General features: G+C 40.8%; 1 protein-coding gene across 2 annotated transcripts in view; it reads left to right on the forward strand.

Moving 5' to 3' along the window:
- PNP (purine nucleoside phosphorylase) overlaps positions 1-18,441 on the forward strand; it is a 43,836-nt gene extending 25,395 nt beyond the window's left edge. For both annotated transcript variants that reach the window (XM_056528292.1, XM_056528287.1), the window contains exons 2-6: positions 12,049-12,218; positions 12,424-12,527; positions 14,498-14,673; positions 16,358-16,548; positions 16,747-18,441. In XM_056528292.1, coding sequence (XP_056384267.1) covers positions 12,049-12,218; positions 12,424-12,527; positions 14,498-14,673; positions 16,358-16,548; positions 16,747-16,964 — 859 coding nt within the window. In that variant the 3' untranslated portion in view covers positions 16,965-18,441. The remainder of the gene's footprint in view (positions 1-12,048; positions 12,219-12,423; positions 12,528-14,497; positions 14,674-16,357; positions 16,549-16,746) is intronic.
- The last annotated feature ends 363 nt before the right edge of the window (positions 18,442-18,804 follow it).

Here is an 18,804-nt window from a genome sequence, read left to right on the forward strand (position 1 = left end):
TTTCCTCTAGACAGGTTTTGATAAATCTCCCCCTATGTCCATAAAGCTGCATATGAGACAAGGAAGCTGTATTTCCTTATGCATTGCAGGAAGTACATGAACAAGTGTTAATGATGCAATTTTGTCACTATTCCGGGATGTGACCGAGGTAGTTGTTCCCGCTATCACCAGTAATTTTTGGCAACCAGTGTGGCATGCCTAGAGGCATAGTTGTGCATGTTTTTAGTTCAGTCGTCTCCAAACTGTGGACCTCCAGCTGTTGCAAAACTACAACTCCCAGCATGCCCGGACAGCCTTCGGCTGTCCGGGCATGCTGGGAGTTGTAGTTTTGCAACAGCTGGAGGTCCACAGTTTGGAAGCCTCTTGGCAGGCTGATAGTTCTATTTGCATCGTCATGTGAACTGTACTGTTGTGTGTGTCACTACCGGATATTTTGGCTCTTTATCTGCAGTCCAGTTGTCACATTCTCCATCTTCCTGTAATATGGGACTTGCACAAGACTATATTTGGCATTCCCCCTGTTAATGACTCATTCTGTCTACACGGCAGTGGGTCACGCAGATGAGTTTTATTATACTATAAATTCTGAACGTAGTCATAAGGAACAAACTGAGCAGTTTCAATATTTATCACTCCATGTCATTTATGACTAGCAAATAAAACTGCATTCCTTATTGGAATCTGGAGTTTCCCTTGAGCAATGTGCCCTGGTGCCATGGTATGGGTGGGAAGTCACATGTTCACTTAAAGGGATACTCCCGTGGAAACCTCTTATCTTTTTTTTATTTTATTTTTTTAAATCATCTGGTGCCAGAAAGTTAAACAGATTTGTAAATCACTTCTGTTAAAAAATCTTAATCCTTCCAGTACTTTTTAGGGGCTGTATACTAAAGAGAAATAAAAAAAGAAATGCATTTCCTCTGAGGTCATGACCATAGTGCTCTCTACTGACCTCTGCTGTCCATTTTAGGAACTGTCTAGAGCAGGAGAAAATCCCCATAGCAAACATATGCTGCTCTGGACAGTTCCTAAAACGGACAGCAGAGAGCACTGTGGTCATGACATCAGAGGAAATGCATTTCTATTTTGGATTTCTCTTTAGTATACAGCCCCTAAAAAGTACAGGAAGGATTGAGATTTTTTTTTAATAGAAGTGATTTACAAATCTGTTTAACTTTCTGGCACCAGTTGATTAAAAAAAAAAAAAAAAAAAAATTTCCATGGGAGTACCCCTTTAAGCATTCGACAGCTCACAAATTTTCTTATCAATTTTCCCCGATTCATCCCATTTTTGGTTCATAAAAAGAAAATACCGAAAACCACCCCTGAATGGAATGGTATCATGTCCCTTCCATACATAATTAGTAGTTAAAGGGGTACTCTCCTGGGAAACATTATTTATTTTATTTATTTTATTTTTTTAAATCAACTGGTTCCAGAAGGTTAAACAGATTTGTAAATTACTTCAATTTAAAAATCTTAATCCTTCCAGTACTTATCAGCTGCTGTATTCACCACAGGAAGTTCTTTTCATTTTTCAATATTCTTTCTGTCTGACCACAGTGCTCTCTGCTGACACCTCTGTCCATTTTAGGAACTGTTCAGAGTAGGAGCAAATCCTCATAGCAAACCTATTATGCTCTGGACAGTTCCTAAAATGGACAGAGGTGTCAGCACAGTGGTCAATAAATTCAAATAGAAAAGAACTTCCTGTGGAGTTTACAGAAGCGGATAAGTGCTGGAAGGATTAAGATTTTTTTAATAGAAGTAATTTACAAATCTGTTTAAGGACGCAGCCCTTTTTCACCTTAAAGGGGTACTCCGCCCCTAGACATCTTATCCCCTATCCGAAGGATAAGATGTCAGATCGCCGGGGTCCCGCTGCTGTGGACCCCGGGGATCGCTGCTGCAGCACCCCGCTATCTTTACTGCGCAGAGCGAGATCGCTCTGCACGTAATGACTGGCAATACAGGGGCCGGAGCATAGTTACGTCACGGATCCGCCCCTCGTGACGTCACGGCCCACCCCCGTCAATACAAGTCTATGGGAGGGGGCGTGGCGGTCATCACGCCCCCTGCCATAGACTTGCATTAAGGGGACGGGCCGTGATATCATGAGGGGCGGAACCATGATGTCACGCTGCTCCGGCCCCTGTATCGCCCGTCATTACGCACAGAGCGAACTCGCTCTGTGCAGTAATGATGGCGGGGTGCCGCAGCGGCAATCCCCGGGGTCCCCAGCAGGGGGACCCCGGCGAACTAACATCTTATCCCCTATCCTTTTGGATAGGGGATAAGATGCCAGGGGCGGAGTACCCCTTTAAGGACTGAGCCCTTTTCTCAGGACCCCCCTCGGCAATGTGCCGGGATGACTGCTGAATGATTTCAGCAGGTATCCCGGTCCGGTCCCCAAACGGCTAGTGGCGGGGACCGGAATTCCCACGGGTGTATGCATATGTCACACGTCCTTAAAGGGGTATTCCAGGCCAAAACTTTTTTTTATATATCAACTGGCTCCGGAAAGTTAAACAGATTTGTAAATTCTATTAAAAAATCTTAATCCTTCCAATAGTTATTAGCTTCTGAAGTTGAGTTGTTGCTTTCTGATGACTCATGTCCCGGGAGCTGTCCAGCTCCTATGGGGATATTTTCCCATCATGCACAGCTCCCGGGACGTGACATCATCATTGAGCAGTTAGACAGAAAACTTCAAAAGCAAATAACTATTGGAAGGATTAAGATTTGTTAATAGAAGTAATTTACAAATCTGTTTAACTTTCCGGAGCCAGTTGAGAGAGAGAGAGAGAGAGAGATATATTATATAAAAGATTTTGCCTGGATTAAGGACTTGGGATGCAGGGCGTATGCATACGCCTGGCTTCCTTAAAAGGTTAACCTTCTGGCACCAGTTGATTGATTTAAAAAAAAAATAAAAAAAATTCCACAGGAGTACCCCTTTAAAAAAGAGCATCTGCCATCAAGAAACAGTTTTTGCATATTTTTTTCATTTCCATTTTTCACATTAGAGGTATTTTGGTAACATCATCTTTTTTATGTCCTTTGTGTTGGATGCTTTCTGCAGGACTCCTATTTTAATACCAAGGGCAGGACTAGATCCTGTCTGTAAGTTTAGAGAAGACTTTCCCAAAGCTTGATATTGAAGGCTTTTTTGGACTCCAGCATTTTTATGTAATCTGACACAAAAAAAACAGAGGCTAAACTTCACCACCACTCCCCCAGGCATGTATTTGATCCCCACTGTAGTCCTCTTCTTGCAGATTTGATGCGCAGGATTTTCTGCTGCAGATTTCAATGTAAACTGAATGATTAAACACAGCTTGAAATCCTGCGCATTTTTTTTTTAAATGTTTCTTATTAGGTGAAAATCAGTGCAGCGGTTCAGGAGATTTTCATCTTGTTACTAATATGGTGATTTCTTCCTATCTACAATGGAGGCAGGCTGCTACTGTATGTGCAATACTTTCTCCTTTCTGCTCCGGCAAAAACCCTGATAGCTCTGCCCCCTTCTGTTGATAACTCCACCCCCTTCCCGGACATGCTGAGGAAGAGGGGATGAGTATAAAGAGGGAGGAGTTATTAGAAGGGGTGGGGTTATAGGTCGGGGCGGGAGCAGCCGCCTTTATTGCACATAAGAAAAAAAGAATTACCATATTAGCAACCAGAAGAATATCTGCGGAACTGCTGCAACAGTTTTCACCCGGTAAGTAGAGTTAGAAACAGTCAGTTTCTCTTTAAACAACTGTTCTAGGAACTTACAACTACTACTGAGCAACAATGAATGCTTGCTTGAAGCTCGTCACACACCTACAAGCTCCTCCCCGATTTAGAATTAATTGAACTAAGAAAATGACTTAAACGCCATGACTCATGTTATACGCCCTTAAGAATATTTCACAGCATTACTTTGAATCTACCTTTGAGGGGTATAGCCATCTCAAAAAGTGATAGAATATTACTAGGATAAGTCATTACTTTATTTTTGGTGGGGGCCTAACCTCTGGGACCTACACCAAAATGAGAAAGAAGGGGATGTAGTGGTGATTTACTGTTCACACTCCCAGCTAGAGATGAGTGAACTTACAGTAAATCGATTCGTCACAAACGTCTCGGCTCGGCAGTTGATGACTTTTCCTGCATAAATTAGTTCAGCTTTCAGGTGCTCCCATGGGCTGGAAAAGGTGGATACAGTCCTAGGAGACTCTTTCCTAGGACTGTATCCACCTTTTCCAGCCCACCGGAGCACCTGAAGGCTGAACTAATTGACGCAGGATAAGTCACCAACTGCTGAGCCGAGAAGTTCGTGACTAATCGAATTTACTGTAAGTTTGCTCATCTCTAAAGGGGATGTAGTGGTGATTTACTGTTGACACTCCCAGCCACCCACTGCAATCTTCTCTCTTTTGCCAAATAAAAGGGCCACAGTGCTGAAAATGCACTCAAGCCCTTTCATTCTCTAGATTAGTGGGGCGCCCAGATGGCCCCCACTGATCATAAAGTGATGGCATACCCTACAAGAGATGATTATACTCCTTTTTAAATGTACACTTTTTTATATGCACATCATAGCTTATTAGTCTATATAAAGTGTGTTTGTATAGGTAGACTTAGATATAATATAGTGTGTCTTGTAGAATTAGGCGCATGATACTTGTATACAAGAATTACTTTTTATGCTGCTATTCAGCTTTAAATAATAAAACGTCATTGTTAATAGCAATAAATCCAGAAGGTGACTTTTGAGAACCAGTCTGGTTGGTTGTTTTTTTTCCCCTGAGGCTCTCTATTGAATTTCAGGCAGAGAATAGAGGAAATGAATGCCGGCCTGGTGACTGTCAGCCGATAGGCAGGGCAGGTTATACTTTTTTTTTTTTCCGTCTTTACACCATATGACACGTACCTGATTCTTTTAGTTTGTTTTGCCAGCAGGATGGCAATCATTCTATATCATATGTGTATATATATATGACTATTGTACATGTGTCAGCTAGTTTAGTACCATTATCAGCTGTTTTTGTCACATTTTATTCCCATTACTATGTTCATTTATTGGAAATTGAGAAGTTAAGTCTTTATGGAGCAATATACTTTTCTTACCTGGACAAACAGTTATTCTCTAAAGCAAAATAAATAATGTTTATGGCATAATGACCCTTGTATACCTTTTTACATGGTTTACTTTGCTTTGTTTTTACTAGAGTATTCTTTATAGTGTACATGTTGCTTTAAAAAAAAAAAAATAATAATGTTTTGCAAGACAAATGTTTTGATGTGTCAGGGTCTGAGTGGTCAGACCCAGACCATTCACTAGAATTGGCAGTATGAAAAGCTTGTGCTGACCAAGACAATTCTACAGACCAGTGGTCTTCAACCTGCGGACCTCCAGATGTTGCAAAACTACAACTCCCAGCATGCCCGGACAGCCGTTGGCTGTCCGGGCATGCTAGGAGTTGTAGTTTTGCAACATCTGGAGGTCCGCAGGTTGAAGACCACTGCTATAGACTTACATTATAAGTTTGTCTCCTTAGCACACCCTTCTCCTGGCTTATTCAAGCTATCGGTCAGGGTCTGAACACTCGCTTTTGATTAGTCTCTACAACATGGCAATTCTTCTAAGTAACAGTGCCCATTTAATAGAAATTGGCATCTTACATCTCTTTTTGAAGGACCTATACACAGAACAATTCTATCAAGGGTATTTATCATTTAAAAAAAATAAAAAATTAGAGATTTTTTTTTTTTGATCAGTGTGGTCCATTGGGACCCTCACTGCTCATTAAAAAGGGGCTGTTTCTAATTGAATAGTGAAGCATGTAGTGCAGTGTTTCCATAGTGCGGTCCTCAAGTACTACCAACAGGTCATGAATTGAGGATATCCCACACAGACATCACTTGTGGTGATGCCTGATTCACTGATCATAATTATATCTTCTGTAAAAGATGGAAATCCTGAAAATATGACCTGTTGGGGATACTTTAGGACTGCGCTTGGGAAGCACTGATGTAATGTATGCATTCACTGAAACTCTTGTAGACTTTCTATTAATCCATTTACTGCATTCACAGCTCTCCAAGGAAAGCCAAGCAGATCAGAAACAAAAAGGGACACTGTACCCAGCTCAGCACTTCTGCCCCTTTGTTTTATAGATCAGTCGGGGTCTCAGCAATTGGACCAATTCCCCCCCCCCCCCCAGCAGTGGAGGGGGGTTGTATACATGTCACCATGACATTTTAGGTATTCTAAAGTGATAGGAACCCTTTACAGCTAAAGCTAGGTTGCTTTACATTAAGTGGTTGTTCTGAAGGCAATAATATCAATAAAATATTCTGCCAGCAGAATATGTACTAAAATAAAAAAACACTGCCACTCCAGCCCTGTGTACTGGCATTAATGTTGCCTATACAGCATATTATTACTGCTGGCATGTGGAAAAAGACTGGCAGATGATATCTGGAGCATTGGAAAGCCATACAGTTAAAGGGGTATTCCAGGAAAAAACTTTTTATAAACACATATATAATCAGCTGGCTCCAGAAAGTTAAACAGATTTGTAAATTACTTCTATTAAAAAAATCTTAATCCTTACAATAATTATCAGCTGCTGAAGTTGAGTTTTTATTTCTGTCTGGCAACAGTGTCTCTGCTGACATCTCTGCTTGTCTCGGGAACTGCACAGAGTAGAAGAGGTTTGCTATGGGGATTTGCTTCTAAACTGGGGGTTCCCGAGGCATGTGTCATCAGAGAGCACTTAGACAGAAAAGAACAACTCAACTTTAGCAGATCATAAGTACTGAAAGGATTAAGATTTTTTTTTTAATAGAAGTAATTTACAAATCTGTTTAACTTTCCGGAGCTTGTTGATATATATATAAAAAAATTTTTTTTCCTGGATAACCCCTTTTTAAAATTCTGTCCGCCTGCAACCAACACTAGCGATAGCTTACAGTTATTAGTAGGTCCAATGTGAGCTGTTTTAGGCTGGGTTCACACTACGTTTTCTCCCATACGGGAGCGCATACGGCAGGGGGAGTGAAACGTTCGGTCCGGTCGGCTCATTTTTGCGCCGTATGCGCTTTTACAACCGGACCTAAAACTGTGGTCAACCACGGTTTTAGGTCCGGTTGTAAAAGCGCATACGGCGCAAAAATGAGCCGACCGGACCGAACGTTTCACTCCGGCCGGCTCATTGAAATGAATGACATACGGGAGCGCATACGGTCACATACGGGAGCGCGAGCTTTTAGCTCCCCCCTGCCGTATGCGCTCCCGTATGGGAGAAAACGTAGTGTGAACCCAGCCTAAAACAGTCTTTTTATAAGCTGCTTCTGAAGGTAGCTAAAATTACTAACTCCATGTCTGTGTAAAGGGAAGAAGGAGAGAGATTATGGGAAAGAGTCTGGCTTTTTTTTATATTTTTTTTATTTTTTCTAATTTCCCTTCCCATCCATTATAGAAAAAAGTAACATATCACCTCCCCTTATTACATTTTGTTATAGTGTATCTGAAGAGGTATAGCCTCTCTGCAGCCACAGTGTCTACCTAAAAAATAAGGAAATAATGGAATAATATATTTAACTATTGACATAATATTTGTAACTATTTTTATATTTAGATTATGCTAGATCTACCTTTTGTTTACATAAATCTCTGGAGGTATAATGGGTTATCTTGTATAATAGGTCATTGAAGTATAGTTATTGTGCAATGCTCTGTTTAGTTTCTTTTGTAGAGCGGCTGGTTATGTTCCAACCAGGGTTATTTTTCCACTTCCTCTATTCGTCATCAGAGTTTTCATTGGTATTATTACTGGATTTTTCTGTGGTAGTGTTATCATTTCCAGGCAGAACATAAAATCCTATTTGACAAAACCCTAGTTTATAATTAAATCTTTGGGCAGTAGGTATCATACAAGATTCACTTACCTTTGTAAAGTTGGGTACATGTCTATCATTTGTGTAACACTCACCTTTCAGAAGACAGGAACTCCGGTGGATGTGGATCAGCTGGACCTGTGATGACTCAGACCGTACCAGGGAGCGGAGTCTAAGGTGCCGCTGGTTTTCACCAGAGCCCACCTCAAAGCAGGATGGACTAGCTTCAGCAGGCGGCACCCAGGTCGCTACCCCTGGCACGGCTTGACCACACAGGCAGCTGAGGAGATGCGAGGCACAGGAGGGATAAGGCAGCTTGTAGTCAGGATAGCAGAAGGTCAAGGCAGGCGGCACAGTATCTTAGTCAGGACGTAGCAGGAGGTCAATAGGCAGGCGGCAGAGGAGCAAGGTCAAGTCACAAAGCAAATGGTCAGATACATGGCAAAGCAACTCTCAGGAATACTTTCTCTCAAGCACAAGGCAACAAAGATCCAGCAGGGAAGGGAGAAGGGTGGAGGAATTTATCAATGAGCCACAGGTGAATTACACTAATGAGCGCACTGGCCCTTCAAATCTTAAAGCTCCGGCACGCATGCACCCTAGGGGACGGGGACACACGTGCCGGAGCAGAGAGGCGGGGGCAGGAGTAGCACCAGGTGAGTGACGGACTGGGGCTCGCATGATCCTGTCATGATGTTACATGTATTGTAGTCATTATATGTAGTCACAGAAAATAATGTGGTAGAAGAGGTGATATGTTTTTAAATTAAAGGGGTTATCAGTTTTTTTTTTTTTTTTTTTTTTTGTTTTGTGCCCTGGTTTAAAATCACTAGCTGCAGCAGTGTCCAGCCTCAGTCAGTGTTTGGAGGAGCCGCAGTGTGACATACGCCCGCTGCAAACACTACAATCTGCTGCTAAGAGAAGCCAAGTGTCGGCGATCGCAGATGGGACCATCTGATACTGGAGCCTAGCGAGGAGTGAGGGAGGTATGTATAAGCTTTTTTTATTTTATTTCCAAGCCCGGGCACATAGGTTAAAACAGTTTTCACCAGATACCCGCTTTAAAAATTCAGACCTCATTGAAATCCTGTAGGATAATACCTAGGGACTGAATTTACAATTGTACAGACTGGTTGTAAGCAAAGTTTAGAGGTCATATATAAAGTTTTTTTTTTTTTCTCCATACAGATTAACACAGGGATTTGATTCTCATGAATTTCATGTTGCGTTTCTGTTATTTTTCCACTTCCTCTATTCATCATCAGGGAGCTTTCATTGGTATTATTACTGGATTTTTCTGTGGTAGTGTTAATATCATTCCCCCCCCCCCCCTTATTTTTTCTCTGAGCAATGCACCTACAATGATTTTGTTATTTCTAATAAAGTTATGAGCTGGCAGATCCTTTGCACACCCAGTACTGCAGAGCATTTTATTTTTTTTTTTCTTCCAAGTCTCAACTACTTTATACTCATTTTTCTCAGTGCCCCAAGAAAAAGATAATTAGCAGTAGTAATCAGAGTGGTGTCTCTATTTGCATAGTTATAAATAGAGAAGAGCGAAGTTACTGTAATTTTATTCGTCACAAACTTCTCGGCTCTGCGGTTGCTGACTTTAGCCTGCATAAATGAGTTCAGCTTTCAGGTGCTCCGGTGGGCTGGAGACTCTCTCCTAGGACTGTATCCACCTTTTCCAGCCTGGTACATGATGATGATATAACAGTATAGTTGACACTTTTGGGAACAGGTATCAGTGGGACCTTATACCTGCACGTAAGCTTTAAAGGGGTTCTCCGCCCCTAGACATCTTATCCCCTATCCTTTGGATAAGATGTCTGATCGTGGGGGTCTCACTGCTGGGAACCCCTGCTATCTCTCCTGCAGCAACCCTGTCATCTTGTGCACAGAGTGAACTCCGCTCCATGCCTGATGACAGGCAATACAGGATCGTGACATCACGGCCCGCCCCCTAGTGACATCACGGCCCCCCTCAATGCAAGTCTATGGGAGGGGGCGTAATGGCTGCCATGCCCCCTCCCATAGATTTGCATTGAGGGGGTGGGGCTTGAAGTCTCAAGGTGGCGGGGCCATGACGTCACGATCCGCCGGCCCCTGGATCATCTGTCATCAGGCACGGAGCAAAGTTCACTCAGTGCATAAGATGACAGGGGTGCTGCAGGAGAGATCACGGGGGTTCCCAGCGGTGGGACCCCTGCGATCAGACATCTTATCCCCTATCCTTTGGATAGGGCATATGATGTCTAGGGGCGGAGTACCCCTTTAAAATCAAATGTAGGCCACACCCTCTTAATCACCTGTCTGCCACCATAAACAGTGCCCTGGCAGAGAATGTCTTCCCTTGGCCATCAGTAGGTTAATAACATCCATTAAAATACCCGCACTTCTCTCACATCTCAACAGTTACTCTCTCAAGAGATAATCGTGTTAAGTAGTGTCCTGTATTTAGGAATGATTACCAAAATTCCCTAACAATTGCAGGAGACCATACTACACTTATGGGAGATCTGTCCTGTTATTATCCAGGAGGTTTGACAGCATTTATAGAAGTTTAAGATAACAACAATGTCATGGAGTTTTGTCTTTAGCTGGTGCATTGATACAATGTTGAAAATCTGATAGACGACCAATATGGTCACCATTACATCATCATACAGAGTTTGGAAGCGATATTGAGCAATAAATCCTCACTCCTATCTATAAGTGAACAAATTCTTCTGGGTTGGGCCAGGTTTTCAGTGCTCATTTGGTGTGTATGACAAATGTATCAATATTCCTCCATACCTAACAAAGGCCATGAGTTTTACTTTCACCTCCATTCAGGTGGTTTACATTAAGGGGTTTCCTTTTCTTTGCTGTAGGGAATAGCCCAGTCTGCTTTGCCATTCCATAAAGGTGTACACGGCACAAACAAACAGAAGAGAAATGCCACTAAGGATGGTACTGTGGCAGCCTTTTAGCTACTGTATATACTGAAATATACCTTCAACTGACACTGTACAGCATATTGTAAATCGAGCCTAGCTAAGAAATGTAATGTGAGGACATCTCTGGGATGTGAAATAAAAATTCTGTGCTTTAGAAGAAAAAAGTGTAAGCAGGTTTTTTTTTTTTTTTTTTTTTGCCCCACTTTTAAACCGAAAGGATATGTAAGAAGTATTTTTATTACTCTATCGCAGAGGTATTAACCTTCATTCTTGGAATAACTGTGGCTCACTAAGTTAAGAATCATGTGGTGATCCTTATGTTCTTGTGAAGCCAGGCATTATTTAGACACAGACCATTCAGTCATGTGCCTCCTTTGCAACTTCAGGGGGTAGTGACTCAGAATGCTAATATCAAGTGCAATAAATCATTCATATGCGTACTCCTATATATTTTCTTGTTGATACCAAGTAATATCCACTCCTCTTACATAAAAAAAACAGGGGAAAAAAATACTCATCCGGATTGAACATGTTTGATTTGGACTGGTTTCTGCCAATCCTAACTTCACTGTGTCCCCTAGTTCCTGAGATCAAGGGGATTTACTACTGTCTTTGGTTGACTATCTTTACTTTTTACTGAATTGTAACATGGGCAGAACTTTATCGCGAAATCAGGTGTAAATGCTAGACTAAAGACAGGGTGTGATGAGGAGGCTGAGAGTCAATCGTGTTGGGGGTGGGTGGATTTTGAAGCCTCAATCACATCTCCCTGAGCTTAACATTCACACTTTATTTTGGACTTTGAAAATGGGGGTGTAGGAAAAAAAGGAACATCATCGTTTGAGTCACGGCATCCCATACTATAAAAGTATGCAAAAAAAAACTTAATTCTATTGGACTGACCACAGGTACTCTTTCAAACTAATGTAGACAATGTTTTCTGAATTGTACTGAAATTATAGGTTATGATTTCATTGGTTACTATGGGCAACTGCTCCACTCTTCCTCTATGCAGGTTTTGATAACTCTCCCACATTGACTCCTATGCAAAAAAAAAAAAAACTTTAGTTATAGGATTGCCTACTAATTTACTGAACAAAATACATTTGTGGCAACACTATACTTTATTATTTCCATAGGAATGAAAAGTTTAGGAAAATTCCTCTAGTCTAGTAAATTTGAGCTGTCTTAACCCTGTCTTTTTGTTGTGTTTTAGGTACACCTATGAAGAATACAAGCACAGTGCAGAATGGCTCTTGTCCAAGACAGAGCATCGTCCTACAGTGGCCATTGTATGTGGCTCTGGACTTGGAGGTTTGGGTGAACTCCTGAAGGATCAGGTGGCTTTCAACTACAGTGACATTCCCAACTTCCCTCACAGTACAGGTACAGCAAATAGGATTTATGGTATAAAAGGTTTACATACTAAAAATCCCAAGTTCATTTGAGTCTGAGAATTGATAAAAATAATTCATAATCTTATACAAGGCTGCTATACCAAGCTTGCTATGAAAAGGCTGTCAAACTTCTTTGCAGGGGTGCAGACATATATAATTTTCTTGATTTTGTTCTATTTTTCTAAATTTTGCAGTTCCTGGACATGCTGGACGTCTTATATTTGGAAATTTGAATGGAAAGCCATGTGTGTGCATGCAGGGACGGTTTCATGCCTATGAGGGTTACCCACTGTGGAAGGTGAGAATAGCATGTAAATAGTGTCAGTATTCATTTACAACATACCCGGGGTACACAAAGAACACCCTACAACCAGTATTCAGGAGAATGAAAAATCATTCTGGTATTACCTGTTTTGAATTTGTTAAAGGGGTACTCCAGCGAAAAACATCTTATCCCGGTCCCCCGCGGTGTCCAGAACAGGAAGCTTGGAGCTTCAGTGTTCGGGACGTCATGCCATGCCCCCTTCATTCATGTCTATGGGAGGGGGCGTGACGGCTGTAATCGCCAGTCTTCTGGCATGGAGCAGTGTTCGCTCCGTGCATGGAGGACCAGGGTGCTGCACCGGAGATCGCAGGGGTTTCCAGCGGCGAGACCCACGCGATTAGACATCTTTTTCCCTATCCTTCAGATAGGGGATAAGATGTTTTATGCCGGAGTACCCCTTTAACCCCTTAAGGACGCAGGACGTAAATGTACGTCCTGGTGAGGTGGTACTTAACGCACCAGGACGTACATTTACGTCCTAAGCATAACCGCGGGCATCGGAGCGATGCCCGTGTCATGCGCGGCTGATCCCGGCTGCTGATCGCAGCCAGGGACCCGCCGGCAATGGCCAATGCCCGCGATCTCGCGGGCGTCCGCCATTAACCCCTCAGGTGCCGGGATCAATACAGATCCCGGCATCTGCGGCAGTTCGCCATTTAAATGAACGATCGGATCGCCCGCAGCGCTGCTGCGGGGATCCGATCATTCATAACGCCGCACGGAGGTCCCCTCACCTTCCTCCGTGCGGCTCCCGGCGTCTCCTGCTCTGGTCTGTGATCGAGCAGACCAGAGCAGGAGATGACCGATAATACTGATCTGTTCTATGTCCTATACATAGAACAGATCAGTATTAGCAATCATGGTATTGCTATGAATAGTCCCCTATGGGGACTATTCAAGTGTAAAAAAAAAAAAAATGTAAAAAAATGTAAAAGTAAAAGTAAAAAAAAAGTGAAAAATCCCCTCCCCCAATAAAAAAGTAAAACGTCAGTTTTTTCCTATTTTACCCCCAAAAAGCGTAAAAAACATTTTTTATAGACATATTTGGTATCGCCGCGTGCGTAAATGTCCGAACTATTAAAATAAAATGTTAATGATCCCGTACGGTGAACGGCGTGAACGAAAAAAAATTTAAAAAGTCCAAAATTCCTACTTTTTTAATACATTTTATTAAAAAAAAAATTATAAAAAATGTATTAAAAGTTTTTTATATACAAATGTGGTATCAAAAAAAAGTACAGATCATGGCGCAAAAAATGAGCCCCCATACCGCCGCTTATACGGAAAAATAAAAAAGTTATAGGTCATCAAAATAAAGGGATTATAAACGTACTAATTTGGTTAAAAAGTTTGTGATTTTTTTTAAGCGCAACAATAATATAAAAGTATATAATAATGGGTATCATTTTAATCGTATTGACCCTCAGAATAAAGAACACATGTCATTTTTACCAGAAATTGTACGGCGTGAAAACAAAACCTTCCAAAATTAGCAAAATTGCGTTTTTCGTTTTAATTTCCCCACAAAAATAGTGTTTTTTGGTTGCGCCATACATTTTATGATATAATGAGTGATGTCATTACAAAGGACAACTGGTCGCGCAAAAAACAAGCCCTCATACTAGTCTGTGGATGAAAATATAAAAGAGTTATGATTTTTAGAAGGCGAGGAGGAAAAAATGAAAACGTAAAAATTAAATTGTCTGAGTCCTTAAGGCCAAAATGGGCTGAGTCCTTAAGGGGTTAAGGTATCCCTTCCAAATTTTCTCAGGTATTTTCCCAGTTCTTAGTAGACAGTGAATAATGGATAAACCATAGTTGCTGTATTACAGGAGTTTAATGTGAAAATGGGATAGGGTTTAAAATGTAGAGTTTTAAAACAAACTGATATGTAGCAATTTTTTTTTTTTTTTTTTTTCCTTTTCTTTCCTTCCTTTTTCCAGGTTACATTTCCAATACGGGTTTTTCACCTGATTGGGGTTGAAACGGTCATTCTCACCAATGCTGCTGGAGGATTGAACCAAGATTATAAAGTAGGGGACATTATGGTGATTATGGATCACATAAATATGCCAGGATTTGCTGGACAGAATCCACTCACTGGTCCTAATGAAGAAAGGTGGGATTTCAAAGTATTAAAATAATGTAAAAGCGTATCTGTTTCAGGTAACTGTTCAGGATAAGCTGTCATACATGTACATAATGATTAGCATTATTTTAGGCCATTATATCAATTGTATATGGAATTATATTTCTGCTCTACAGGCTTCATTTCTAATTTCCAGTCCTGCCTGAGCTAGGGGGTAGAGCCTAGCCTCTACTATGTCTCCTATAGATTTCTCACATACACAAGAGAAGGTCATGCTCCCCTATATCCCATTTTAGTACACCCTTAGAAGCGGCAGCATAGAGGACATTGTAGGGCAGTCTTAGCTGTGAATCAATCACTGGGGTGAGATCCAATATTCAAAGGATGCTTTTATGTAGTCTATTTGCTTCTGGCTCTCAACTCACTCCTCCTCTAATCATCCTGCTCATGTTCCCCCTCTTCATAATATAATGTAATGTAATCAGATCTGCCAGTGATCTTTAAGTTACAATTAAAGGAGTACTCCAGCGCGCACTTGTCTTATTTTATCCGGTCCAGGCTGCAAAAAAAACTCTATCTGCCATCGCGCCCCAGGAGCTCGGTACAGGTGTTCGGTCGCCGGGCTGTTTGCTTTTTACTTCCTGTTAGCCCGGCACATGGAGCTTCAGCCTATCACTGGCTGAGGTGGGACATCGCTGCGGCCGGTGATAGGCTGAAGCTCTGTGTGACGTGCCGGGTAACAGGAAGTAAGAAGCAAACAGACCGAACACCTGTACAGGAGCTCCTGGGGCGCGTTTGCAGGTAAGAGAAAGGTGTGTGTGTGTGTGTTTTTTATTTTTTTATTTTTTTTATTTTTTTTTTTTGCAGCCCGATGATAAAATAAGAAAAGTGTGCGCCGGACTACTCCTTTAAGTTGCTTTTCATTGTGAATGAAAGTTTCGGAGCTTATGGGGCTGGTAAGCAAAAGAGCCCGATAAGAAAGAAGCATACTCTGATATATAACATATATATTTGTAACCAAGACATATAAGATACATAAGGTATATTACATGACTCTGAGTCCACTGAATTTAATACCTTATGTAACAAGCGATGTCAGGGAGGTCCTTTACTTGATGTTAATATGTTGTGATAGAGCATAAAGATGAGGGTATCTCGTTATGGCGACCAATTTAAAGGGGTACTCTGGTGTAAAACATTATTATTTTTTTTTTTTTTTAAATCAACTGGTGCCAGAAAGTTAAACAGATTTGTAAATGACTTCTATTAAAAAATCTTTACCATTCCAGTAGTTTTTAGCAGCTGTATGCTACAGAGGAAATTCTTTTCTTTTTGTCTTGTCCACAGTGCTCTCTGCTGACACCTGTCTGTTTCAGGAACTGTCCAGAGCAGCATAGGTTTGCAATGGGGATTTTCTCCAGCTCTGATACGGACATCAGGTGTCAGCAGAGAGCACTGTGGACAAGACAGAAAAAAAATTAAAAAAGAGAAAAATTTCCTCTGCAGCATACAGCTTTTAAAAAGTACTGGAAGGGTAAAGGTTTTTTTAATAGAAGTCCTTTAAAATTCTGTTTACCTTTTCTGGCACCAGTTTATATAAAAAAAATAAAAAAAATAAAAAAAAAAAAAAATGTTTCCACCAGAGTACTACACTTGAAACACCCTTTCCATCTTTTGTCACATCCTGACTAACCACCCATGGTCTGTTACACAGGTTTGGACCACGGTTTCCTGCAATGTCTGATGCTTACGAGAAGGGCCTAAGGAAGCTGGCTTTGGCTGTTGGAGAAGAGCTGGGATTCTCAGAGAAGATAAGGGAAGGAGTGTATTGTAGCCTTGGAGGACCCAATTTTGAGACCATAGCTGAATGTAGATTCCTTAATAGCCTTGGAGCTGATGCCGTTGGTATGTAAAAAATAAAAGTGACGTAAAAAAAAAATCGATTGATTAAATGTATATAATATGTAAAGTCCACATAATCTGGGATTACACACACACTAGAAACATCTACTAATAAACAAATACAAAAGTGAGGTAGCAGTATTTATTGCATTACATTGTAATTGCATGCTTGCCTAAATGATTCTGTCTTCTTTTCTCTAGGTATGAGTACTGTACCAGAAGTAATTGTGGCCAGACATTGTGGTCTCAGAGTTTTGGGCATGTCCCTCATTACAAACAAAGCAGTGATGGACTACAACAGTGAAGCCACGGCAAACCATGAAGAGGTTCTCCAGGCTGGAAAAGACAGTGCCAAATTCTTAGAGAAGCTGGTATCTCGTCTGCTCCAGCGCATTGAGCTAAACAATAATGTGTTCTAGATGGTGTGTGAGGATGCAGAAGGCAGTGGCACTCCATGCCTTTTGCATTCATAAATATTGGCAATTGCCAAGTAAATGTAGTCTCTTCTAAAGTTAGGGACCCATCACAATTCTCTACACATTTCTGTACCCAGCAGACCACATAACTGGCTCTATTATTTTCACATCAAAACACATTCCTCCTCTGCTTGTTCTCAGATCCTTTAGCACAGGTATCTGAAATTATATACATGTTGTAAGCATCTTTTATTGTAGATATCTGTATTTATAAATGCATAAACTTCACCTCTCATTGTACAATGGCATTGTTACATTGAAATTTGACCAAGGATACTTTGTCATGTTACTATTGTATCATTATTAATGCTATTTATCTTTGTTACTTTTATCTATTTGAGTACATGTTACATTTTTTAATGATCTTCCATTAATTATGAACACATACAATAGTTAAATTTTATTAGATAAAGCCTTATAATATATTGTGTTGCTTAGGAACACATAGAATACCTAGAGGCTTCAACAGACATATGGTATTGTATTTTATTTTCTAATATTAAATGCACTGCATGGGTGCCTGGCTTCGGGATCAAACTGAAATTAAATACTGAAAAGAAAATCTACAGTAGATATATGTAACAATACTAGGGCTTAGTGATCTTTAGAACTATGGAAAACAGTGCTGGTACATTTTAGGGTATTTTCTTTAGTTATATGGGTCCAAACAGGGGTCAAGTTCTTGGGGAATGAAGTGTGGGAACTCACCCAAGATTTCCACTCAAGCGCTGGTCCTGCAGGACTTCTGCTAATGGGAACTGTGTTTCTGCCATGGAAAAAGTGCAGGAACTCAGTTCCCACGGGTTTCTGCAGGACTTGAGCCCTGGGTCCAAAATGTTGTCCCACTCATAAAAAGAGTAGTTGCCTGTTTACATGATGTTTTTATAATCCGATTGTTATGAAAAAGATGTCATATTGTATGAATTTAGTCTTAAAATACTGTAGAGTTTGGTACTGTACAAATATCACACTGCTTCTTACTAGACGGTACTCGAAGGCCAGGATCACACATGGCAGTTTGGTGCAGTTATTCATAAACTTTGTTGGTTTAGTTTTTTCTTGCTTAGCCGTATACAATTATATATATATATAATCTATCTATCTCTTGTTTTGGTTTATTTAAACAAACTTTTTAGTGTGTGAGCCTGGCCTAAGGGCCATAGTGACCTGTTTGGCACAGACGTTGTAAAGGAAAGCAGTAATACCCCTTACCTAAGTACTGTACTCATTAACTCACTCCTTCAGTCTGCACTATATAAAAACAGATTTACAGAGGATTTTATTCTGTAACACATCTCTAGCTTTATGTGTATTGCTAAAAATGGTTGTTTCTTGACATTCCTACTCCATCTGATATATACCTCTGTACTTTGTATATAACTTTTTGTAGAAAGCTTAAATAAAATAACAATGGAACTTAGATGCTGCGCATTTTTTTTTATTTTTTTTACGTTGTATGACGTATATATACCAAACAAACCATTAAGCGTTTTTTTTAATATTCACCAAAGATATGGCATACAGTACATAAACAGAGCCCAACAGGGCATTCAGTGTAAATAACATGGATCCAAAACACAGTAAAGGTTTCCAGAAAATTAAAACAGAATAACAGCATCATGTTTAGGGGGCCAAAAGGCCACAAGCATGAGCAGACAAAGGGTACATTAACGGTGGCTGGCCATTATTCCCAGACAGTCCCATGGATAAATCAGTACAGAGACATACAGTGTGTCGGGGCAGTGGGAGGATGACATCCAAGGGTCCCAAACTTTTGGAAAAA

This window comes from Hyla sarda, chromosome 1 (assembly GCF_029499605.1).
Source record: "Hyla sarda isolate aHylSar1 chromosome 1, aHylSar1.hap1, whole genome shotgun sequence".
Lineage (NCBI taxonomy): Eukaryota > Metazoa > Chordata > Amphibia > Anura > Hylidae > Hyla > Hyla sarda.